Below are 27,419 nucleotides of genomic sequence, written 5' to 3'. Positions count from 1 at the left end.
GTCTTTCTCTGCTTTTGGGATCAAGGTGATGCTTGCTTCCAGGAATGCATTTGGGAGTATTGCTTCCCTTTCAATTTCATTGAAGAGTTTAAACAGTAGTGGCAGTAGTTCCTCTCTAAATGTCTTGTAGAATTCAGCAGTGAAGCCACCAGGGCCTGGGATTTTCTTAGTTGTTAAGTTTTTGGTTACGTTTTCAATTTCATTAGTTGATATTGGGTTGTTTAGTATTTTTAGGTCTTCTTCATTCAACTTTGGTAATTCATATGTATCTAGGAATCTGTCCATTTCTTCTGTGCTTTTCATCTTATTGGTGTATAGGTTCTGGAAGTAGGTATTGATGATCCTCTGGATTTCTGCTGGATCTGTTGTAATTTCACCCTTTTCATTCCTAATTGCATGGATTTGGGCCTTTTCTTTCCTTTTTCTGATAAGTTTGGCTAAGGGTTTGTCAATTTTGTTGATTCTTTCGAACAACCAACTCTTGGTTTAATTGATTTTTTTGTAACATTCTCTTAGTCTCCATTGTATTGATTTCTCCTCTGATCTTTATAATTTTCTCCCTTGTATGAGCTTTAGGTTTGTCCTGCTCTCCTTTTTCTAGAAGTTTGAGGTTCAGCATAAGGTTGTTTAATTGGGCGTGTTCTGTTTTCCTAATATGTGTATTCACTGCTATGAATTTCCCTTGTAAGACTGCTTTCATTGTGTCCCATAGATTCCGATATGTTGTATTGCCATTGTCATTCAATTGAAGGAACTGTCTGATTTCTTCTTTAATTTCCTCTATGACCCATTGGTTATTCAGAAGTGTGTTATTCAATTTCCACATGTTTATGAAATTTTTCGAGTTTCTTTTGCTATTGATCTCCAATTTCATCGCACTATGGTATGATAATATACAGGGGATAACTTCAATTCCTTTGCACTTACTTAAACATGTTGTATGAGTGAGTATGTGGTCTATTTTTGAGAATGACCCATGTGCAGCTGAGAAGAATGTGTATTCTGATTTTGTGGGGTGGAAGACTCTGTAAACAACTGTTAAGTTCATTTGTTCAAGAGTTTGATTGAGTTCTAGTATTTCATTACTTATTTTTTGTCTAGTTGATCTATCTATTTATGACAGTGGGGTGTTGAGGTCCCCCACTACAATTGTATTAGTGCATATATGACTTTTCATGTCTGTTAGTATTTGTTTTATATAGTTGGGTGCACTAGTGTTTGGTGCACAGATATTTACAATTGTCATCTCTTCCTGTTGGATTGTTCCCTTTAGAAGGATGTAGTGTCCTTCTTCATCTCTCTTAATCAGTGTTGGTTTGAAATCTACTTGATCTGCAAAGAGGATAGCTACTCCTGCTTTTTGGGGGGCTTCCTGTTGCATGGAGAATTATTTTCCGCCCTTTAACTTTCAACCTATGAGTTTCATTTTGAATTAAGTGTGTTTCTTGTATGCAGCATATTGTTGAATTTTGCTTCTTGACCCATTCTGCCAGTCTATTTCTTTTGATTGGTGAATTGAGACCATTAACTTTGATGGTTATAACTGAAACATATTGACTTATCATTGTCATGACTTTTTCTTTTTGTTGGGTTCTCCCCCTTTACATTTAATTTCTTGTCATGCCAGATGGGTTCATTCTGCTTTGCCTCCTGTGGTTGTGATCCTCAATGTCTGTTCCTAGGCTATTGTGTAAAATTCTTTGGAGTGCTGGTTTGGTATTCACGAAGTTCCTAAGGTGCTCTTTGCCATGAAAGTATCTTATTTCTCCATCCATTTTGAAAGATAGTTTTGCAAGGTACATCAATCCGAGTTAGAGGCTGTTTTCTTTTAGGGTTTGGAATATGTTAGTCCAAGCTCTTCTTGCCTTGATGGTTTGTGTTGAGAAGTCTGCTGTGATTCTGATGGGCTTTCCTTTGCATGTGATTTGTTTCTTTTCTCTAACTGCTTGTAGAACTTTGTTCTTCTGTTGAGTTTCTGGAATCTTAAGAATTATTTACCTATGTGTAGATTTTTTTTGATCAAAGCTATTTGGAGTCTTATATGCCTCACTTATCTGTATGTCAAGTTCTTTTCCCCTGCTTGGGAAGTTTTCTGCCATTACTTCTGTGAAGAGTTTTTTTATGTCATCTGCACCCTCTCCTGTTTCTTCATTGACTCCAGTCAGTCTTATGTTATTCTTCTTTGGATCATCTAGCAGCTGCTGGATTGATTTCTCATGTTCCCTTATAATTTTGAAGCAATTTTTCTTTTCCTGCTCACTAATTGCAATCTTATCTTCTCTATCTGAAATTCTGTCCTCACATTGGCTCATTCTGCTGTGTAGACTTTCAATGGAGTTTTTCATGTCCTGGAAATCTATTTGCATCTGTTTTAGGGATTCCATTTGTTTCCTATGTTGGGATTCCATCATGTTCTTGAGCTCCTCTCTAGATTTATTAATCATGTCTTGCACTAGGAGCATAATTTTTCCTGTTATCTAGGAAATTATTCCTGATTTCATTTTTTCCAGATCTCCTTTTGTTGCCAGTTCAGTGGGTCCAGGTGGTTGAGTATCAGAGGGTTCCATCTCATTTCCCTTTGGGGTTGCTGTAGGTGATCTGGAAGCCTGGTTTTGAGACTTATTTATGTGTTTTCTCATTATATCTGGGGTGGGCGTGGCGGTGCTGTTGACACCTGCATGGCTCACCTCCTCTGAGCTGGGAGAGGTGGGCCAGGGGCCTGGAGTGACAGTAGGGATGGTGGCCCAGAAACCCCTTCCACTGGGCCGGGAGCTGCGGGACAGAAGCCCCTTCCTCTGGACCAGGAGCAGTGGGACGATGGCTCAGAAGCCCCTACCTCTGGGGCAGGAGCAGTGGGACCACATATAAATATAATCACTGAATACAGAAATCCAAGATTCAACATATGCCCTTTTCATATAAACCTCTGATGATGCAAATATTATTTATGTCCTGATGTAAAATTTTCAGAAATTAAATAAACCAGGAAATAAGCACTTCCAAAAAGCATAATCCAAAAACAATCAAAAGTCTTTTGGGTATAATGAAGAATCACCTCTCAGTTCCTTTCTTATGTAAGAGGAGGCATGTCACCATGTCCTGTCCCCATCCTTCTCCCAGTTTCCAATTCCAGAAAGAGGATTTGAAGAGCCCTACAAAAATGCACACAATGAAACAAGAGAAATGAAGAAAACAGGCAATAGGAACCAAAAGAGAATGAAATGATGACATTAGCCAGAGAGCTCATAAAACAGAACTACAGGGCATTAGATTCTACACAATTATTCAGAGGAGAAACTTTCACTTTTATTGTTCCTAGCACCAAATGCAAAAATAAAAATATGATTTAACACATTTTATGTATAAAGCTCATCATTGCTCTGAAAAAGCAAAACTTTCTCTTGCTCTGTCTAAAAAGTACTTTTCACATTAATTGACATTATAGGACACAGGGACAAAGAAACTGGAGAACATAAAGAGAGACAAAAATAGTGAAAAGTATTTGGATAGAGAGAATAACACTCAATCAGAAAGACTTCAATGTACATCCTACTCTGGTGACACACATGCAATAGTTAGTTGACCTCTGGAAGACAACGCCTCTTAATTTAAGTTTTTTGAAGCTTCTACTTTTTCTTTTGAAGCGATCTAGCAAACAATCATCATTTTCCTTCTGCAGGACTCAGATGTCTGAGTTCACTACTCTCTCACTTGATGTTAACATTAGCTGCTTGGAAATGTTGTCAGTGATCACGTGGCATCACTTTGATACAAATATTGATGAAATTGAATGTTTTAGAACACTTTACAGCAAAGTAAGAGATTCTCTGCTCCCTCCTTCACTGACCTAGTGAAAAGCATAACAGAAAGTAACAAACTAATATATAGTCTCTTTCTAAATTAATAGAAAATGAGAGTAATCATTAATTTCCCTTTTAGTTCTTGTTATTTTAGAAGCTCTCTTTCCCTTCTCCCTTCTCCCTCTTCTCTCTCTCTCTCTCTCTCTCTCTCTCTCTCTCTCTCTCTCTCTCTCTCTCTCTCTCTCTCTCTCTCTCTGTCTCTCTCTTCATATAACACCACAACACAATGGAGAAATCCAAACAGAGGCTCATTTGAACACTTTTTACCTATTAACAATCTCAAACATGGGACAATCACTTTTATTTCATTTGATTTACCCAATTAATAGTGAAAATTAAAAGATTACCTTCTAAGGAGTTTTTCTCTATTAAAAATATGAAGTCATGGCAAATGTAAGTGCATCTTTCCCACTACAGTGCTGAACATGCACAAGGAGCTTGCTGAATCCTTACTGGATTCAATATACAGCTTCCTTCTTCACTCATTTGGTAAGAATGTGAAATGACAGAACAAGCCCAAGAAGAAGACAGTCCGCCGAACACCTCCTCTGCTTCCATTACACACTCTGAACAAAAGTTAGTTGAATACCATAAAGGGCATGATGTGGTACAAAACCAACCAACTGGTTTCTCAAACATATTCTTCCTTGTTTTATGCTCCTTTGGTCAGTTTTGTTTCTAAACTGAGATAAGCCATCACAATTCAAAAGACTAGCTCAGAAGTAAAATACAGTTTACACAGCCCATTGGGTGCACACATGTACATTACTCTGTGTGGCTACTTTCGGCACAAGCTTGTCAAAATCAACAATAAAGGAAGTAATAGTTGGAGAAATATCATGCAGAATGGGTCTGAAGGTAGATAGGAATTACTTTATAACAACAAAAAATGGATATTTACAAGAACAAGATATAGATAGATAGATAGATAATCTATATATATAACATAGGAAATTGGTGAGCTACCAGCAAAATAGGCTTCATGATGCCTTTTCCCCAACATAGTAACTTGACTCCTCATAAAACCATTCTGATCAGTGAAATATTGAAAAAGCCTAAGAAGAATACAACTTATTAAAGAATTTCATGGTAATTATTTGGGGTTCATAGAACAGTGAAGAAATTCAATCATCTAGAACAAATTTAAAGAAATATCTATTGTGAAAATTCCAATGAGATAAGTAGTAAGAAAAATATAGCTGAGGCCATTGCTGAGAAGAGATGATCCAGGTCAGGGGGTACCTTAGATACAATTAATACCAGAAAGGCCCTCAGATGAGACTCTGAAGACATGACATACATTCCAGCCAGCTCATTTTAGCTATTTAGCCACTAAAGACAATCATGTCACAGTAACATGCAATAGGGTCAAAGATGGGAAAGGACTGTTTTTTTAATATCCAGAAGTTCTACTCAAATCCACTGAAGGAAACTGAAGAGCAAAGATGACTCTCCCTTCAGTTCACTTGTTTGGCTCACTTGCTCTCCCTGGTTTGTGTATTCCCATACGTGGTTTATAGTGTATCAGATCATCCATTCAGTCTTCCTGGGGTGGCAATCATACCACCACAGAATAGAACAGAGGGAAAGCTTGCACCTGCTGAATAAAATTACCCCTTTCTGATCAGACCATCTCTTCAGATTAAAGCCTTTTAGTGTATGCTGAAGGCAATTGGAATTCCCACACCTTGAGTCTTGTAAAATTCTCTTCAATGTATTTAGAAAATTACTGAAGCCTCTTACATGTTGCTGTGACTCAAAGCATGACTATTTGGAATCAGAATGCCAGCTGTCTTTAGAGACAGGCTTTGTGGATAACTTGAGAAAAACTAACCAGTCTTGTTCCTGTGAAATGCTCATGGAAATAGATTTTATAGATACTTATATTTTATTAATTTATTCTTAATTGATAGATAAAATTATGTAAATCAAATACAATGTAATAATTTGAAATACACATGCTTTGTGGAATGGCTAAATTAAACTAATTAACATGACTTACCTCACTTTTCCTTTTCAAGATGGATCACAACCTAATTTTGTTTTACAAACACCTCATTCCAACAGAGAAAATGACTTTTTAAAACTTGAAATAAACCTACACTGTAAATATTTAGAGCTTATCTAACTTGAAGAAAAGGTTGGAAGTATGATGAATAAGAAAACTGACCTCAAAGAACCTGAGTATTTAACATAAAGCACTCTGTTAAAGATACGGTGTGAAGCATAAGGTCTTCTAGACAGGATGTGACTAATGCATTCAAGCATGGCTTTAGATTCTACAGGTCTATACCCAGTGGTATATCTAGCAAAAGTTATTTTTCTGGTTTTGGAAAGAAGTTTCTGCTTATAAAAAGCATCAAAAATATTTAAATTTCTTGAACATCATCAAGATCAGTGATATTTATTTCACTTAAGAGTATGGCCCCAATATGTATCCATTTAACTATAAATGTCTCTAGTTTCTCATTCTTTATGGCTGAGTAGTACTCCATTTTATTAAAAAAAAAAACATACATCTTCTTTACCCAGCTTCCAGTTGATGGGTACTTGGGCTGTTTCCAAGCTTTCACTATTACAAACTGAAACAAAGTCTTTGTAAATAGGGAAGAGTGGAGGGGGTGAAGGAAGGACAGAAAATGGGGAAAAAATAAGAAACAAGATATATCATGTAAAGGTACAAGTACCCCGTGATAAATGTAAATGTATTGTATACCCAAATTGTATCAATAAAATAATCTAAGAAAAAAAAGATCAGTGATATTAAATGCTTAAGATCACACCTGCAATTTTTATTTTCTTTGATTTTTTTACTTTGGAGAATCTTGTCTAAATTTTCTTTTTAGGTTTTCCATGTTTGTAGTCCTTATTGAAATTACAATGATTCATCTCCTCAAAATAAATTGCTTTCTCTAAAAAAAATCCTTTAAGGAAGTAAAACCTCTAAAGCAATTCCTTAAAAAAAACCTACATCTAAAAGAGGGAAGACTTTCTGACAGTAACACAACTTCTGTAACTATTACCGACCAGCCCACCTATGAGTATTTTACAGCTCAAGAAATAATTACAACTGTTTTTCCCTGAGAAGTTTCATGAAATCCTCCATTTTGATTTCAGTTTCTTAAATATTTATGGAAAGAAAAACACTCTCCTGAACACCAAATTAAGATCCTAAACCAGTGGGTCTATGATACTATTTCTTCCAACCATCTTGACTGAATGAATTAGACTCTTAACCTTGTATAACTGAAATATAGTAAACACAAGCTGAAGTTTAAAATGATGTTATTGTACCCTGTAAATAAAAAGTCCAAGGAAGACCTGGTTTCAAGTATGGTATCACTCTTACTCTTTCAAATCCTTATCCTCTAGATTGGGTCCATTTTCATAGAACCTTTTTTTTCATTAAGTTTATTGGTACATTTTAGGTATACAATACAGTTACATTCATCACTAGGAACTTGTACCTTTATGTGATATATCTTGGTTCTTATTTTTTCCCCATTCCCCTGCCCTCCCTTCAACTCCTCCACTCCTCCCTCTTTACAAAGTATTTGTTTCCATTTTTTTCCCTTTTCTCATATTGTTTTCCTTTCCCTTCTTTACTCTTCCCTACCCCTCCCACTTCCCCTACCCTTTTAGACCTTAAAGAATGAAAAACTAGAGACACTTATAGCTAAATGGTGCACATTGAGGTGATACTCTTAAGTGAAATAAATAGGACACACATGTGTAAATACCAAATTGTTTCTCTGGTGTGAGAAACTAAAAGTGTAAATAAGGATCAAAATGTATAATTCATAGAGGCTTTTTCAGCAGCTATACATCATACATTCTCTCAGATTTTGGATCCATAGGAAAACTAATATACATTTTCTCCAGATATCTACCCCCTGAAAAAAAATTTCACTGACTTTGTGTTATCTGCTTTCTATTACTGTGACTAAATAATTGAAGCTGCGTAGTGTATAAAAAATAGGTTTACTTAGCCCACAATGTTGGAGGCTTAAATTCCAATCAGTATGGCACCTGCTCTGATGGGAGTCTCTCACATGATGGAAAATGGCATTATGATGGGAGTTCATGCCAGAGGGAAATATCACATGACCAGAGGAAGCTGAAAGACACTGGCCAGGTTCAGTCATCCTTCCCTGAAGAATTCCTCTCATACTGAGTTAAAAAATTAACATCATTCTGACCATTTCCTCCAGCCCCAAGCACTGACAGCTTCATGGCCTGAACACATAATAGAAGCCTTCAGTATTAGACTGAAAAATGAGAAATGAATGGTTCCCCAGAGTCCTGAGGTACTAGTATTAAATTAGGGTAAATAGATGCTCGATATTTTCAAGATATATTTCCAGCTCAGATAGAATTTCTTATTGTAAATGTAGCTGCTTATCTCTCACTTGGTAGTTCTACTTTCTGCAGGCCTTGAAGACAGAGCTTCTAGATACTTAGGAAGAGCAAAGCATATGTCTATATACAGATTTCATAACAGTCAAGGTTTGATAGCCAAAGCTGTATGCAGCTCAGTTCCAGTAATAGATGAGTGGATAAAGAAGTCATGGTGTAACCATGCAATGGAGTACTCCTTGGAAATCAGAAGAATGAATTATTGATGTGTGCAACAGCATGCATGAACTTCAAAATAACTACTCTAAGTGAAAAAAGCTAGACAAAAAAAAAGGGCACATACGGAATGATTTACTTTTTTGCATAAAATTCTAGAAAATGCAAACCAATCTATAATTACCGAAAGTACACCAAGATCAGTGATTTCCTTGGAAACAGTGAAATTAGGTTGGATGAAAGGAGAAGCAAGAGGAAAAGATTAAAAATTTCATGAAGAAACTTTTCCAGGTGACTGATACATTAATTAATTTGATGAGGTGGGCATTTGTTTTTCTGCAAAGGACAAGATGGTAAAGATACACTTTGTAGGCTAGATGATTACCCTTATCACTACTCAAACTTGCCATTGTAGCATCAAAATAGCTACAGATAAAATGATGTGAGGTGGGGCTATAGCTCTGTGGTAAAGTGTTTGCCTAACTAGGATGTGTGAGGCCCTGAGGTCAATCCTCAGCACTGAAAAATATAACACCAACAACCACCACAACAACAAAAACTTCAAATAGTATATAGGTATGGTTGTGTTCCAATGGGCAACATACAAAACTGTGCAGCAGCCCAATTGAGTCAACAGACCATAGTTCAACAATCTCTGATCTTCATTATGGTGGTTTCACAGGTATATACATATGTCAAAATTTATCAAATTGTATACTTTTTGTGTCTCCCTTATTGTATGTCAGTTACAACTCAATAAAGCTATTAAAACTGAGAACAAAACAAACTTAGTTTTGTCGTCATCTACTGGATAAAGTCTAATCTTCTTACCCTGACGTACATATCTCTCCATGGTCTGTCCAGTATATTCCTTCCCCTTGAAACCTACTGCCATTGCCTGGTAGAATTTTACCCTTCAGCAGTGCCAAACACACACAGCATGCCACTCAACTTTATCCTTTTATTGGGTTTCTTATTATTCTCTCTCTACTTGAAATCACTGGCTCCATCTCAACTGTTCATCTCATATTCCTACTTATCCTTTAAATTTATACTTGGGCGTGTGCATGTCTAGAATCCCATCATGTGATCCCATTCCTCTTGTTTCCTTTGCCAATGCTCTTTTACATGCTTCACCTAGGCCCCCATCATGGTCTGTGCGTTTGTATGTGTATTTGTGTGTAAATGTATGCATATATATGTATGTGTATATATATATTTGCATTATATAGTGTCCAGTAATTATGACTAGATCTACATGAAGTACCTAAAATGTTCTCTTATATATTAGAATTATTACCCCCTCTTTTCCTCTACTACTTGATGGGAAACTCTTGGTGTCAATTATACCTGTCACGTGGGATATTTAAAACAAAAAGAAAATCCTCAGTAAATCAAGATTTTACATGTAAGAAAACTGATAAATAGAGATATTATATATTTAACCCATAGTCATATGGTTATAAATTAGCCAAGCTAATACTTTAAAAGGATTCTGTATCTAATCTCAATTTTTTCTCATTAATTCACAGAATTTTCTCATTGAAAGCTTACTTTTATTTCAGGTCAATGCCTTTACTGACTCTGTCACTGTTCTTCATCCACCCATAGATACACCAAAATGAAGACTGCCACCAATATCTACATTTTCAATCTTGCTCTGGCAGATGCCTTAGCTACCAGTACTCTGCCCTTCCAGAGTGTAAATTACCTAATGGGAACATGGCCTTTTGGAACCATCCTTTGCAAGATTGTGATCTCTATAGATTACTACAACATGTTCACCAGCATATTCACCCTCTGCACCATGAGTGTGGATCGTTATATTGCAGTCTGCCACCCTGTCAAGGCCCTGGATTTCCGTACTCCCCGAAATGCCAAAATTGTCAATGTCTGCAACTGGATCCTGTCTTCTGCCATTGGTCTGCCTGTAATGTTCATGGCAACAACAAAATACAGACATGGTAAGTGATGTTGCGAGCTTGAGGGATGTATGGTTTAGGACTTGATATACTGTTGATGTTGTGAGACAAGTAGAATTTATGGGGTAGTCCACTATCTTCATCAGATTATAATCTCTTTAAAAAAAAAAAAGCCTTTGGAGATTTTGAAATAGGAGGTTTTTCTATAAGTTGAAGTCCACTAAACATTTTAAAGAGAATATAAAGCATTTTTTCCTGATTGTTTTTCTATATGTACTACATCGAAATGATGATTAAATATAAAAATAACTCTTAAAAGTAATTGCACTTCAACACAGAGAATATTAAATTTAGGTTTTTTTAAAAAAATATATCAAGTGCATACTGCAGGACAAATTGATCTTTTTAGACTTAATAGCAGAATAATGAACTACCCACTCAAAAGTAAAGCCATGCATTAGCTGGAAACTCCTAGAGATTTTGGACAACGGTTATATTTTATATTAATATAAATTCCACAAAGTGTCTAGTTTATGTGAGAAATCCATAATTGTTCACTGAAAAGAGCTTGATGTGGTCAAAGTAAACAGCAAAATGGAAAATTTACGGGAAAATTTTTAAAAGTAAATTTCTCTGAAAATCAATAAAGTTTAGTTTCTTTCATAATATTTTTAAAAATTTCCCTAATGGTATGGGTAGTAATAACTTTAACTTAATCTTGGTCAAAGCTATAAGTTAGTAACAAAATTGCAACATTAATACTTAATATAATAAAATGTTGTTGCTAATTTTTCTTTAAAATTCTTTTCTTCTAGGCTCCATAGATTGTACGCTAACATTCTCTCACCCAACCTGGTACTGGGAGAACCTACTGAAGATCTGTGTCTTCATCTTTGCCTTCATCATGCCTGTCCTCATAATTACAGTGTGTTATGGACTGATGATCTTACGCCTCAAGAGTGTCCGCATGCTGTCAGGCTCCAAAGAAAAGGATAGGAACCTGCGGAGGATCACCAGGATGGTGCTGGTGGTTGTGGCTGTATTCATTGTCTGCTGGACTCCCATTCACATTTATGTCATTATTAAAGCCTTGATCACTATCCCAGAAACTACTTTCCAAACAGTTTCATGGCACTTCTGCATTGCTCTAGGTTACACAAACAGCTGCCTGAACCCAGTCCTGTATGCGTTTCTGGATGAAAACTTCAAACGATGCTTCAGAGAATTCTGTATCCCAACCTCCTCCACGATTGAGCAACAAAACTCCACTCGAATTCGTCAGAACACTAGAGACCACCCCTCCACCGCCAACACAGTGGACAGAACAAACCATCAGGTATGCAGTTTCTAGAAGTAGATGTGCCTATTGGAGGTGATATAAAAGTCATGAAAATTGCTACCAGTCCAAGATTTGAATCCCTTAAAAGGAGAGCAGTAATGCAAATAGGGAAGTGAGGTTCTGCCTGAGAATGGAGGGAGGAGGTAGCAAATTATGATTCCATGGTCAGAGAGGAGTTTTGTTTCATAAATGTGCTCTATATATGTGTATATGTTCACTTAGGTATAAGGATGTGCCAACTGGAAATCCTATTGCTAAAAATGACTATTGTCATAGTCTTTTCTTCCATACAAAAATCAATGACTTTAGCATGCTTTGGGATTGATCCTGATCTAGAATCCTTCTCATTTTACCCAGAAATAGTCTTCATTTCATAGATGCAATCTCCCTGTCACTCTGCAAAAGCTAGTCTTGTTCTGGTTCTATGGTTAAAAAGCCTTGTTCGCTATGGCCACAGCTACAAAGTATTCCAGAGCATTAGTGTCACAGCGAAGAAGAAAAGAGAAAAAAGACCATCTCTAACTCTTACTAAACCATTGCTTCCTAAATGTTGATATCTGAATTCTAGAAAAAATATCAAATGCATTACTTAATTATTAGAATTGAATTTATTTTATAACAATCATCATACCAGTAGGAATGATATGGCGAAGAAAGCATTTTTGGACTTTTGTTCCTATGCCCAGAAGAGTCCAAGATGGGAGCCTCACAGAAAACTTAGTATTTACACACAATATTGTGATCACACAAGAAATAAAGGAGGAAGGAGAATAAGTTTTCCCCAAGTTAGTATTGCCTTAAATTAATGCTTTGTAAATTTTGACATCAAAACTATGAAGTCAAGCAAACATATGACTTCATTATTCATGTTAATTTAAATAAGCAAATTTTCAAATAATGGTGCCAGCATTTAAAAATCATAGCATGGGCCCGGGATTTAGCTCAATGGTTCTGCCGCCTGCCTCATGAGCACAAGGTCCTGAGTTCGATCCCCGGTTCCAAAAATAAAGACAAAAACAAAAAAAAATCATAGCATGTACAATTTTATAACAAATATATACTAATAAAAAAAACTATGACTAACCTAGGAAAAAACCTCAAATTTAAACTTCTTGAGAAACAAATGCTTGAATCAGAAATTTAGATAAATTTCCTAGACACAAGGGGCAAAGCTTGAGGACAGGCCTCAAATGCGAAAGAAGTCTGGTGCAGGAGGAGCCCAAGAGAGGCCTTGGGTATTACAGGGTGCAGCTGCTCACTCTCAGCGTGTCATCATGCCAATTCTTTCATTGTCCTCTTCTACACCACTACTGCCACCCAGGCTAACCCAGGCTCACCCTTTCTAAGTGACCACAGGATTTATATAATGGGGCCCAGATGGAACTGCCTTAGGGGACATTAATCCTATTTCCTGATATGAAATGATCCCAAAAGGAACACAGGAACTGGCACTCCTAGAGAGCATGCGGTAATGATGGCAGATCTACTTTCAGCCAAAAGGAAATTATGCAGTTATTATGTCTCACTTCTGATTCCATCTCAGAAATAAAAGCCAGATACAAATGGTTTTCTGTGCTGCTTCTTTTCTCTAATTTTTTTTTCCACATCATGACTACTAAACCTATTCCTTTTACTAAGCAGCTTTTCCTTTTAGTGGCTAACAAACTCTGGTGAGTCATTTTAAAAGGGTAGGGATTTAAATAAATTTTTTTCCAACCTGGGGATAGCATATTAAAGAATACAGTTTAACACTCTCAGTCCTAAACTGGTATTAAAACCATTTCCATTGGCATACAGTATTTCCATTGAATAGAAATAGCAGCCATTAAAAAGTATTGGCTCTTTCTCCCTCCATGCCCAGCAACACCTTTTCTCTCTTCAGGGCTTTTTAGGGTGTGGCTGCTTGATGGCGTACTCTGGCCACCCTTGGGCCTCTTGTCACATCTGACTCCCTCATTCATCCTCACTGGCCTCATTCTCAAGGAAACACAATTTCCAGCCTGTCTGATAGAGCATTTCTCCTGAGTTAAGCATGGTTTTCCTTCAGTTGCTCCCACACAGCCTTTGACTTCCTTCCAAATCTAGCATCTTCACATTTATGTGGCTCCTCTACAGCCAGATAGGGCAGAAAGAAAACTAATTGCAGAAGTTCTTTTCTAAGTAACTAAAAGCTTCACTGTAAAAATACATCCAAGTAGGTCTTATCTTCATTGCACGTCTATGAAGCATCAGTGTCAGATAACAGCAGAAACACATTAGCCCTGGAATTGGCCATTTCCCAAATGCCCAGCTGGCAGAGCTGGACAGAAGAGAGGTTCTCAGGTTCTGCCAGGAAAAGAGGAAAAGACACCCTGTCATATTTGAAAATCAAGATAAATAAAAGATCTCTTTCATTAATCTCTACTGATATGGCATCATTAGAATTAAAGCAGTTACACAGAGACAACTGGAAGAATCTGCGAGTCTGGGGTTAATCTTTTTATTAACACATCAACATAATTAGATTTGAAGGAAAAATCAGATGTCATGGATGTATCTATAGGATTTATTTGATTATTTGTACAAATTCTGAATCTGATAAATGGATTTTTGCTTGTTGTTGTGGGTTTTTGTTTTACTGGTTTGTTTGTTTAACATTGAGAGCCATCATGTCAGAAAAAAAGCTAAGTAGATTTGCATTAACTTTGTGACTGCTTGTTAGAAGTTTGTGGTGGTCGTAAATGTTTATGTTATGTCTATGTCTTTATATTTTGTCCATGAAATATACTATACATGTCATGTTACAAGCACATTAGTCAACTTCATATTCTGCAGATCAGAGTTCCAATATCAAACCTTCCCAGGGTGTCTGTATTCTGAAAACTGTATGCTGAGGCCATGCCCATACAGCGTAAAGTGAAGTGATGATGTGGCAGTTATCAAGGTAATTTGATAAGCCATATGAAAAATTCTGTACCCAAAATAAACTTTGAGTCATACATAATTAGGAGCATCTCCATCAGCTTTACCCGAATAACAAAACATTCCAAAATTTAGTGGCTTGAAACAAACATTTATTTAAATTATAACTGTATACATCAGGGATTTGGGCCAGGCCTGCCTAAACTGTGCTACCTGTCCTAGCTGGGCTTGCTGTGCAGTCAGTCACCAGCTGCCCATCAGCTGGCCCATGTAGAATGGCCTCAGCAAGAATGGCTACCTCTGTATAGACTCTAATTCTCCATGTTAACCCAGGTTGCTCTCATGGTGACCACAGTTTCTGAGAACAAAGCATGTAGAACCTCGGGATCAGAACTAGTGCAAAGTCCCTGCCATGCTTTGTACAGGGCAAGTAAAGTCCCTATGTCAACTTAGATTCAAGGGGGTAGAAAAACAGACTCTACTTCCTAGTAATAAGAGCTTCAGTCACATTTTAAAGGGCTGTCAATTTGGAGACGGTTGGGAAATTTTAGCCACTTTTGTTAAAATTCTAGAATAGATACATGCCTTAGGGGACAGGCAGGCCATAGCTTCCTGAGGCAGGAATACATGTGTCTTGGTCCTTCTTGTGCCTCCAGCATCTACCCAGTATGGTGTCTGGCACACTGAAAAGTAAAATACCTGTTAAATGAATGATAATAAGAGGGCTCAAGATATTTCAGACATAGAGGGTTTGACAGTGACCTCTGTCTTATGCAACCATTAATAACCTAAGTGACTGGGTCACATTAAGACATGATTTGGGGCTCACTCTTCAATAGCAGCAAAATATTCACAGGAGGCCTTTTAGTTTTCTCCTCCCTAGCCTTTAGTATTTAGTATTTGATCAGAGATCAAAACAGATACTTCAAAAACTTGGCTATGTATTTTATTTTTAACATAAGGTTTTGATGAGATCAGGAACTAGATTCCCAACTGTTCCTTGTTCTTCCTAGGGCTCAACTTACTGCCCCAGTAGTAGCATCCATGCCTGATTTATGTTCAGCTTATTGTCTCTATGGCTTTTTTTAACTGTTTTAGGTAGACTCAGGCATAGGCATCCATTTTCCATTTGCTCTCAGCCTAATTTAATTTCTCTACCCATATCCCATATTACTGTTGACTTACTGAGCTCCACTTTGCTTCTTCCATGTACTCCAGTAAATTCTGGTCCAACTCAGACCTAAAATATTATTTACTGCGAACCCGCCCTACTTGTTTTCTACCAAACCGTCTTCTATAATGCATTTTTTGTTTTTATACTTAAGTGATTTGTGAAAATGTTTAACATTACGTAGAAAAAGAAAACTCTCTTAGACCATTTGGATTATTATTTAAACAATATCTATAATCATAATAAAATGTCATCTTACGTTGGTATGACAGCGTACAAATAAAAAGTGCTTTTAAGTGTATCATAACATCTGTTCCCTGATGGGTAAACATAAGAAAATAAATGTTCCTGGAGGTTAAATGATTATACAGGATCAAACAACCAGTAAGAGGCAGAATCCAGACAAGCACCCTGGGCTTCTAAAATCAATCCAAAGATATTCTCCACTTCTCCATGCCCTGCCACAGTCAATTAGTGCTATGTGAGCTCAGTATTGTGTGAGATTCTCAAACTTTATTTACTATGAGCTCCAAAAAAATGTGTTTTAAGAATGTTTCTATAAAATTAGTTTTCATTGTGTGAAAATAGAATCCAAAAATGTACATTATGAATAAATCACTGAACAAAAATTCTGATTTAAACTGTAACTTTATTTCCAATCACTACTAAATTGAATGTGCTGTCTAACCTGGGTAACCTTTTCAGGCAAGCTGATTTATATGAATTTTTCACCAAATTAACCATGAATTTTGCAAAATATTGTAATTATGCTTTTTAAAAACCTTAACTTCCTAATACAACTTTCTGATACACAAAAGTAATTAACAGCAAGGAAGCTAACATTATGCTAATTCTTTTCATTGATACACCAAGTCATTTCATTAAAACCTTGTGTTTGGGCTGGGGATTTAGCTCAGTGGTTCAGGTGCTTGCCTTGCAAGCGCAAGTCCTGAGTTCAATCCCCAGAACAACAACAACAAAAAAGAAACTTTGTGTTTGCCATTTTAAAGCACTTTCTGACATTTGAAAGCAGTAGGTCAAGAAATTAGGAGATACTTGCATTTGAACTAACCATAAAACTATAAAATACCAAGCTAAACTAAAAGTAGAAGCCTGATTTTAAAAAAATCAACATCATTTTCAATAGTTGGATCTTGGCTTTTTACAAAGCATCTACAGAGAGTTAATTTGAGAAGAAAATTTTTTCTGTTCTATGACAGAAATTCCAACTGAGAATCACAAAATTACAGACTGGACCACATTAAAGCATATTTTATGAATAAAATCAAAATGGCTATTCTTTCACTTCTTTGGTTTAAGAGGAAAATAGTTCCATTTGTGTATGTATGTGTGTGTGTGTTATGGGTGTGTCATTTATTTATGGCTAGAATTAGAGTGTATCTAGGCTTAAAATGAATAATATGTCATAAATAGCAGAAGAACCTTGTTTCTATCGATTACCTCTAATACAGAACGGTAAACTATTGTTTAATTAAACTGTGTTTATCCTCAGAAAACATACAGCTTTAAGATTATTAATAAGTACACTGATCAGCTTATAAGTGGGATTGTATATCTTGGTAAGTCATATGAGGTATGTATTATAATCTCTACAGTTGAGGAACCTAATGTTTACAGAAGTGATGCCCAAGATTACAGTTAAAAAGCAATGGTTGAAGAGTAACTAAAGTTAAATTTGATTTTATAACCCAGACTCTTAATCAATATGCCCTACTAGACCCCAGGGTATTTTACCCTTTTTACAGAGTATTTTTTGACCTCTAATCTTTTATATAGGCTTAGTTTTGAAGACTGGGTTAATATAATTAAAGAAAAATTTTTCTGTGCTTACTGTTCCAATTAATGTAATTGATTAAATTACCAATGTATTTTCTTTTAAAAACTAATTAAAATGAGCTGTCATCTTATTTGGATAAGCTTAAATGATGAACTGCTATTTTATAGCTGTCTATAATAAAAATATTCTTATTTATTGAGACTTAGTATGTTGAAATATGTTAATCTTTATTTTCTCTCACACAGTTATAGGAGCCTACATAGAAGGTAGATATTTTTCTTTTGACTTTCTACAACAACACATTTAATTTTACTTCTACCTCTAGGAATTTGAAATGTTGTTTCCTGGCACTTTTTTAGCATTTGCATTTTTCTCTCATACTAAACAAAATGGTATTTTGAAAGGATCTTATAGGGCATTAATCAGTTCTTAACTTTAAAATGTCTTTCTGACCACTGTGTTTTCTGGTAGAGTAAAATAAATATTTACTTGCAAATTACTACAGTTTGATAACACATACAAAATTGTTTTGGGAAGACATTAAAATTTCTTGAACAAAATAAAAAATAAAATTTCTAGGACAAAATGTGTATTACTGATAATTATCCTTTTAGACTCAGAGCTTTTCTCAACCCTTCACAATCACAGATTTCGTTTTTATACTAGATTTCATGGCACTGAAGTGAATAAAAACTTTGCATGATGAAAAGAAATATTAAAGCTATATAGTCTGGGACTTTTATATGCTCTGAAATATATATATATATATTTATATATATGCACATGTGTGTGTAGAAGAGAGTAGAAAAAGGATTAATTTCAAGTGTTAAATAACTGTTATAATACTTTTCAAATATAAATAATATTCATAATGTATATATAAAAGTCAAAAGGCCAGCTCTCAAGACCTCTGGACTTTACCCACTAAATGTCAGTAGCATCCACCCACCCACGGCCCTGACAGCCAAGATATTGACAGATATCTGGGGAACACGTGTTGAGAACTGCATATCAAACCTGATCAGCTCTGTTTAAGAGATGAAAAAGCATCAAGGTCCAAATTAGTCATGCTGTCTTTAAAGCAGCACCTGGGAGAGTTGGGACTAGACTTCAAGTGTTCTGACACTGTCTAACCCTCCTCTGAAACATCACGCTGATTTCTTTAGAAAAGCTTCTTCTGCTTTGCAGGGGAGAGGTTTTAGAATTAGTGGAAGACAAGGGGAAGGCACAATTTTTCAACCTTTTTATTACACTAAGCTTCTCTTTCAGAGAAAATGATCTTCAACCTGAAACATTATTAAGAAAGAATTAAAGGCCAAAAAAGGTGAAGATATTATAAGAGAACCCTAGGAGGCTCTGAATGAGGTCAGACCCCTGGATATATTAAAATATTAAAGGACCTTGTGGATGAAACACAATTAATTAAACACAAATCATAATCTCTGAAGCAAAGAAGAATGAAAGGAGTCCTGGAAAACTCGGGTAAAAATAGAGACCCAATATTTATTGGAACGTTTTAGCAACTAAAAACAACAGCTCCTGTGTATGTGAATATGTGTGTACCTGGCTTTGTGCAGATTGTTTTTAGAATGTAGATCAGATTTTTATGCTGGGAGCACTTAGGAAGGAAGCAATTAACCTCTAAAAGGCAAGATAAGGTTAGTTCTAACAAAGCAAATTTTATTTTCTTAGACATTTGCTGAATAGGAAAATCAGGTGAATTCAATATTAGTATTTGTAGCAAGAGGTTTGACAAGCTCTTATTAATTTCAGTGATACTATGTGTGTGAATGAATATTGAGACCATAATTTTAAGTGAAATAAGTCAGACACAGAAAGTTAAATATTTCCTGGTTTCTTTTATATGAGAAATCCAAAATATAAATAAACTAGAGAATAAAATAAAGGAAGGAGGTAGACAACAAGGATTAAGATTTGTTGGAGACAGGAAAGGTGAGCAGAAGAGGAGGAAAAGAGAAGGAGGAGTAAAAGAATCAAAGATGATCAAGACTCCCCAAAACCAATGTAACTAACATGTATCATAAAAATACACTAATAAAAATACTAAGCTGTGTTAAATTTTGATCTGAAAATAATGGTACAATGTGGTAGGTTTAAAAGTTTTTAACTGACTCTCTTAAGGTTCAATCAAGCAAAAGCTAAGAATATAGTAGTTGCTAGAATAAAATCTTAGTCCAAACATTCATTCTACAAACATAGAATATGAATGACAGCAGTTATTTTTTTAAAGTCAGGGATTTTGTCTCTTGGCCAACAATATGATAGAGGTAATCTTAACTTTTTGGAATTGTTGATCACATCAACAGAATTCTACATCTAGAACCAACAGCATGTTAGCCTCTCTCTGACTTCATACTTCAGAGTGAGATAACCAAATTAGATGACATTCAGAGATGATCAACCAAGATGATGAAGGCAGTTCCAATAACTGCACATGATTTGGGTCATGGGGATTAATGCTGTAGCAGTCTCAAGGCATTAAAAATCTCATTTGTGTGTGTGTACTGCATACACATACATTTCGTACTTTAAGTTAAAGACTTCAAACTTATCTTTGTTTCATGCCCAGATTTTCAAGGGGCACCTTATAACCTCTCACAGAATGGTCTTCCTAAGCAGTTTGGAAGATCTCACTATGGATCATCAGTTCAGTTGGCTATGAACGTATTCCAAGTTCACTGTTTCAATGAAATAAATGTCAGTGCCTCAAAATTACAGGCATTAATTACAATCCTAAAATTGTTAAACTCCTATTCCCACTCATTTAAAAATAAGTGGTCTAAACACTTCAGAATACAAACCAAATGAATGCTAAAATTTCATTTCTCTGGAAATAAAACAAGTTGTGTTTTGTTTAGGTTTTCACTTTTATTTTGCTTTGCTTTTAAGCTTACCGCTTTCTTGTTATAATTATAAGAAAAAAAGTATGTAGCTTTGGGATATACTTTTATGAATAAATTACACAGTGCCAAGAGTAGCTTAATAATTAACACATTCTTTTGTTTTGAATAAAATATGTTTACAGAAAATAAAATTATTTTGAAAGGCATTTATACTTGATTCTGAGAAGATATGAAAGGTTGAGTATTACAATATTTTCTCATGAAAGAACATGAGTTTGGAAGCTAGGAAACCAAGGTTCTGGTGCCAACCCTACTGAGGGCCACCTGTGTCGATCTAGCACCTCAAGTCAGTGGTAGCTTAAAGGACCTCTTCTCAAGTGGAAATTTCTCGGCCTCTTTGGTCTTCCCAGGAATTAGGACTGTGATCTGGGTTTGTTCCATTTAAGACATTGGATACCATTTTCCCTTATTGGACACCAACGGTAATCACTAAAGTTTTCTTTTTTTGAGAGCAAAGATTTATTATATTGAACAAAATAAGTCCCCATTAAAAAGCAAGAGAAAGCATATAGCTAGACAAATCTGGATCCTTTGAACAAACGAGTTATTCAATCTCTCCTTGAATTCTCCTTTACTGAATGTGAGATCTTAAACCTGAAATTTCCAAATGTCTGATCCAAGCAATGGAGCTAGAAAGAAGCAGTGAGTTCCTTCTCACTTGTGTACATGAGGACCTTTGCCCATAAGTCATCAATTCCAAAGGATTTTTGTTCAGCTCTGTTTTTTTGGTTTCTAGAATGAATTTTTAAAGGCTATAACTAACTATGTCTGATCAGCTGCAAAAGTACCCAATTCTTTGTGTTATTGGCTTCAATTGCAAATTTGGGGATAGAATTACAAATGAAGAAAAAAGGAAGTTGAGAAGAATAACTTAAAAATAAAAATATTAAGCAAACTTGCTTATTCACTATACTTGGGCAAGTCACTCACTTCTCAAGTTTTCTGTTTCCTTTCACAGATTGATAAAGTTGAAAAACATAATCTCTTAAATTTTCTCCAGCTTTAAACTGCAGGAAATACACATCAATCTGTATGAAGAGAGACTAAACGTGCCTTTAAAAAGCTTCAGTTGGAAGCTTAAACACTTTTCAAACAGTTTATTTTTTTTAAATAGGTTAAAAAATAGACAAGACAGATTTGTTAGTTGACTTCCTGGAAAAACTAGTTTAAAAAGCTGTTGACAAGAATAGAATACTGATGGTAGAAAATTGTATTATATCTACATTTCAAATGTATGTATCTAAGTATTATGTCTAATGTCAAATGTCAAATCTACAGAAATGTGTAACTACACTGTGATTATTGTTAGGGAAGAAGGCCAGCCATAAAAAAATAGCAGAGTTCCAAGACTTCAAAGGCAGTATCTCAATAAGTAAGCAGACTGGCTTGTCACAACTCTACAGATGACAAAAAATAGAAAATGTAACTCAGTGGACCTGAGGGAAAAAATGTATTACACACTGCACAGCAAACAGCAGGAGAACCAGCATGGTAGTGGTGTCAGTTTCTTTGCACCCAAGTCTCTTGGTGTAACACAATGGACCCGGACAGCTGCTACACACACAGAGCAATGTACAACTACCCATGGGCTAAGAGTTCAGCATCTTTTGTAGTGAACAGTAAGCAAGCCAATCCTCCTCCCTCAAGAGTGAGACCTACTCGATCCCCGGTACCAAAAAAAAAAAACAAGAGTGAGACATACAAAAGAGTTTTCATGTGCTAGTCCTCATGAAGTTGGGCAGTAAGTCTCTAAGTTGACTGTGGACTAGCTATAGAAATAAGTCAGGCTGGGTGTGTTGGACATGCCTCATTACTCTTGGACACTGAGGCAGGAGGATCACAAGATCAAGTCCTGCCAGGGCAATTTAGTGAGACCCTATCTCAATCAATCAATCAATAGGGGTGGGGTTGTAGCACCAGTGATAGAGTGCCCTTGCATGTACCAGGGTGGGGAAAGGAGAGAGAGACAGAGACAGAGATAGAGACAGACAGAGAGAGAGACAGAGAAAGAGAGAGACATAGAGAGAGAGACAGAGACAGGTAGACAACTCAGAATCAGAAGATAATTAGGTCTTGTAGTTCACTTCAGTCAACAAGAATGTGCAGGTATGTTCATTAAATTGTCTCTCAATAATTCAGCTGTTAGGTGTTTTGTTAACTGAAATTAAATTTTCATGTAATTATACCATCTAACCAACCATTTAGTTTAGACACTATTACTAGAACTAGGACCAAATCTGTGCCATTTTTTAATCAATACTGGATTGAGGTTATTATCAATAAAACCCTAGCACAGGATATGATCAATCTGCAATATTGACCTTAACCATACCCTCTAGGATTCCAGGGTCAACTAAATCCCAGAAAAGACTAATAGGTCTTATTTCAGACAATTGTCTAACTTCCTTATTTATGGCATGCATAGATTGTTCCACCGTACTCTGAGTATTAATCCAAACACAACAGAAGCAACAGAAGCAACAGAAGCAGTTGGCAACCATGCAAACCCTTTCCTGTTCAGCCAGAATATAGTCTAAGCCCAAGCAATGCTAGGGAGTTCAGACTGCTCTGCTGATTTTCTATAGTTAGTTTTAGCTCATGGGCTATTGTAATTAAGTTTGAAGCCTATTTCTATAATGTGGATTCTGATGCCAGGGAACAGTGCTTCTGTGTGGAAACAAGAACCCACGTCTCCTACAAGTGGAAGAGTCCTCTTTACCTGGGAACTCAATAAAGGAGATAGGCTCCAAAGAGTACTGTCATTGCCAATAATTGTAGGGAGTCAAAGATGAGCCAGACAGTAACTCAATAAGGAGAGATACCCTGTGTCCAGTCTTCTCCCACATATAAGCACATAACTAAAAGAGATATGTTACTATTGTTTATAAGTCATTGACAAATGTGATATAGATTACCATTACATTGATTTGGTTAAGCTACCTGGTCACAGTCACCAAGTAGTTATAGACTAGATAGCCATATATGGCATAAGCCAAAGGCATTCAGGTGCAAGAGAAGCATGTGAATTGATACGAGTATCATTAAAACAAGGTTGCATCAGTGTATGTGTTTCCGCATATACAAGACAAACTCATTTTCAGGGGCTGCTTTTGGTAACATCAGGCACTGCAGAATAATTTCCGGCCAAGTAAGCCAACATAGGTTTCTCTGCTCCCATAGCAAATGGATAGGGACAAATACAGCAGCAGGACAAGGTTGGCAAGCACAGCTACTACATATCTCTGATGAACCATGTGATCATTTTGCCAAACGGAGTACTGGAATTTAGAGAAAACAAAGAATATCAGTTATTCTCCTTTTCTAGAACCTCCAGGCTCTAAGATGTTCCTTTTCCCTATGAAGTGGGTGGTGGTACAAGGAAAACAGTGAGTCCAGAACACCAAGTGGAAGCTGACTCCATTTTTAGGAACCTGTAGCTCAAAGGGCTCCATGGATAGCCCACTGGGACAACCTGCTGCACTGACTCCAAGGTCATCAGCTGCTCAGGTCCCCAGTCAGACGTGGCAAGTTTTCTGATGAACTTTTACATACAGCTCAACAAGATGCATGCATAGATAAGGCATACATTGTCCCTAATACCTCAATACTACAATTAAGTGCCAGGTTTCCTTTCTGGTATTGAAGAGACATAGGGAAAATAATGTGTTCTTAACTATCTCTGGGATCATAGCACAATGTTCTCAGGATTTTGACTTGGATGGCTGATCTCTATGTCTTCTCAGAATTTAGGAGACTCTCTGTGCCTTCATGAGATTTAGCATCTGCTAAACTTTTTGGGACCTATCAGCAGAGTAGTAGGACAAACTTTCCTACAGCAAAAGAGAAAGGCTTGACCTATAGTATGAGCCAACTATTGGTGGCAAATAACAAGAGAATTCGAGTTGTACTTCAGCAGCGCATAACATGTTTGGAGGTTCTGTCAGGGCACAAATCTCCATCTTTGGGTGGCAAAAGGATTAAGTGAAAAACATGACCAAAGTCCAAGCAGGTCTTATCATGGGCAATTGACTCATCTATAGTCATAATGTCTGAACACCCAGGACTGCAGATTATGTATGGTCTGACACCACCAGCACTGCAAAGTCAATTGCATTCAGCTGGCAATCATCCACCATGAGTCTCCAGATCCCATTAGATCTTTTCATTGGCCGCATAGGACTGTTATATTGAGACATTGTATTTTTCATTAGTCCTGTTGCATTTAGGTTCTTAATCAAGGCTATGGTTTCCTTCTCTTCCTAGAATTCTAAATTGTTTCTTCTCAAAACATGGAAGATAACTAAAAGCTGCGTTGTGATCTGTTGTGCATGTGTCTCACCATCACCTTTCCTAAAGAACAGAAAAATCTTCCTTGGACATAATAAGCATTCACAGAATAAACAAGTAAATGATCAGTAACAATTATACAGTTATTCTTGGGAGCAGCAAAAGAGGAGGAGAGCAGCACAAGGATCCAATCAGCCCCACCCACTCCTTGGACTGGCCATGATGTCATCAGTAAAACAATCCAGAGTAGCAAACTTCATTGTGGGGCATGAATCTGATCCAGTGAAACAATCTTTATCATGGCTGTGACCTTGTTAAGAGCCACTTTAGCACACTGAAATAGCAGTCAAACATCTAATAGTCCCTCAGTCTGTTGACCAAAGCATCCCTTCTCTCTCATTGTAGATATTCTCTATGGGGTCATTTTGCAAGCCAGATGTTTCTAGTTGTAATTTAAAACTCATGCAATTGTGCTTTCCTCCCTGATGGGGCCCAGCATGTTCTCCTATTTCCAGATCCCATAGAAGACCACATGTCAACCATGACAGCTCATTAGATTCTCTCTGTCACCTTCCAGCCCCCAGCCACTGGCCAACTCATGGTCCTCAACAGGTGGTACAGAGGTGGACCATTTACTAGCCTTTTTCTACCACTTGCACCAGAATATCTGCTACCAACCCCAGGGAGTTTCGAAAGGTCCTCAGACCTAGCCCATGACATTGTGTCATTTTTATGTTCAAAGGTATCTATCTTGCCATCCTGAAATTTATAACAACTTGTCTTGCAAAATTCTCAACGTCTTAGAGGATGTCAAAAGAAACAAAACTCCAGAGGAGATAACTAAGCAAGGGAGCAGATTGCCTTGCCACAGCACTGTAGATCATGACAAGAAGACAGACTCCAGTCATTACTGTGCAGCAAACAGAAGTGTTCATACAGGGGTGCCAGTTTCTCTGCCTTCAAGTCCCACAGGGCAATGTGATAGGACCAAATGGCAGCTACTCACACAATGGGTTCTGTAACAGCTAAAAAACCCAGAGCCAGACTTACCACATGGAGAACAATAAAAAAGTCTGCTGGCAGGACCCTCACACAGTTGTCTGTGCTGTGCTGGCCTGGATCAACTTAATTCTAGATTTCTGGACTGACTTAGTTGCCTATGTGACTAACGACAGAAGTGGTCCAAGTTGGAGAAAGATGCTTTCTGCCATACTCTCAACAAAAATGTGCAGGGACAATCCAGGCCCATGGTAGCCTGACTCTTCTGACACTGGCAGAGATCTGATTTACTCTTTGCTTTTCAGAAATAATGAAATATTTAGGGGTAAAGGGTTAATTTAGTATCAAATGGTTGAAAATGTGCGTGTGTGTGTGTGTTTGTGTGTGTGTGTGTGTAGGAAGGGGGTCAGGGGGGGAGCCTAAGAAAATGGCAAACCAGAGGCCTAAGAGTAGGTGAATCTGGGCAGCAAATAGACATTCTTTGTACCACTGATTTCTTACACATTTCCTGAATTTTGCAATTTATAAAAGTTTTAAACAAGTTTTGGACCCCTTTGCACTTATTATGCAATCATTTTCTTTTTACCAAAATTATAATAACATTAACAGGTACTTGTTAATTACGAGAGTTAATCCATTTCAAGTGCCCTCCTCCTTTATTTGAAAACAGCAAGCCACAGTTTCATGTATCTGAACAAATGTCATGTTATTGCACTTACCTTTACAGTGGGGGTAGGTTGAAGATATAATTAAAATCAGTTACATCAGGAAAAATCCATTAATTTTGAGAATTGGATAAAAATAAAAAATCTCTCCATCTAGAAATAAAGAATATAAAAGTATTGCAAAGAAAGACATTGACTTTCCTTTTGAGATTTTGATCAAGTGATAAATGATTTGAGGATAAGGAGGAAGGAAGTAAAGGATGAAGAAAGAAAAAGAGTTTAATTTAAATTGTGTCTTGTCAAGGAAACCATCAATAACATCTCTATGATGGCTAGCGTACAGTTTGACTTCAGTAATGCATACAAGAGCAAAAGCACATTCCTAATTACCCAGGAGATATTCATGATGACAAAAAAGATTAATTAATGTCTTGACATTTGGGAAATCTCTGAAGGTTGCAGATTAAAGTATATATGAAGGTCATCAAGGCAGTTCTTACATACAGAAGATTTTCAGTTAATGTGTGCTGCCACCAAATCTGAAATGCTCACTGTCTCTGCTCTCTTTGTCCTTTCAGCTGGAAAATCTGGAAGCAGAAACAGCTCCGTTGCCCTAACTGGGTCTTGTACCATTCAGACCCTCACTGAGCTTAGTACCCACCATCTGTGTGGAAGCAAGTCACCAGGAGAACGTGTAGGAGGCTCTAGTTTCCTAAAACTGTGCTTGTTTCTGAGTTATCAAAAGTGTGTTCTCTCTGGCTACACCACTCCAATCCTTAGAAGGACATTCAGAACCACATGAAGCACTTGGAAGAAAAGAATACGTCACACTTAGAATCTGGTTTGTGTATGTAAGCATGAGTAGGATGTCCAATGGGACCAAAAAATGCCATGGTGTATGATTGGGGTCATCACAGGAGGTGACCTTTCTGTAATATTCTGCTTTCTAGAAAATATTCATGACCTCATCAAAGAAAAACC

At 36.7% G+C, this 27,419-nt stretch overlaps 1 protein-coding gene across 1 annotated transcript in view; it reads left to right on the top strand.

The window, feature by feature from the left end:
• The window catches only part of Oprm1 (opioid receptor mu 1), a 51,420-nt gene extending 24,355 nt beyond the window's left edge, over nucleotides 1-27,065 (top strand). The window contains exons 2-4 of the mRNA NM_001267590.1: nucleotides 10,044-10,396; nucleotides 11,170-11,690; nucleotides 27,017-27,065. Coding sequence (NP_001254519.1) covers nucleotides 10,044-10,396; nucleotides 11,170-11,690; nucleotides 27,017-27,055 — 913 coding nt within the window. The 3' untranslated portion in view covers nucleotides 27,056-27,065. The remainder of the gene's footprint in view (nucleotides 1-10,043; nucleotides 10,397-11,169; nucleotides 11,691-27,016) is intronic.
• Nucleotides 27,066-27,419: the final 354 nt, after the last annotated feature.

This window comes from Heterocephalus glaber, unplaced genomic scaffold (genome assembly GCF_053883595.1).
Source record: "Heterocephalus glaber isolate CG9 unplaced genomic scaffold, H.glaber_assembly_v1.0 deba00001593, whole genome shotgun sequence".
Classification (NCBI taxonomy): domain Eukaryota; kingdom Metazoa; phylum Chordata; class Mammalia; order Rodentia; family Bathyergidae; genus Heterocephalus; species Heterocephalus glaber.
The sequence above is the reverse complement of the archived record's forward strand: the minus strand, read 5'-3'. Positions and strand labels throughout refer to the sequence as shown.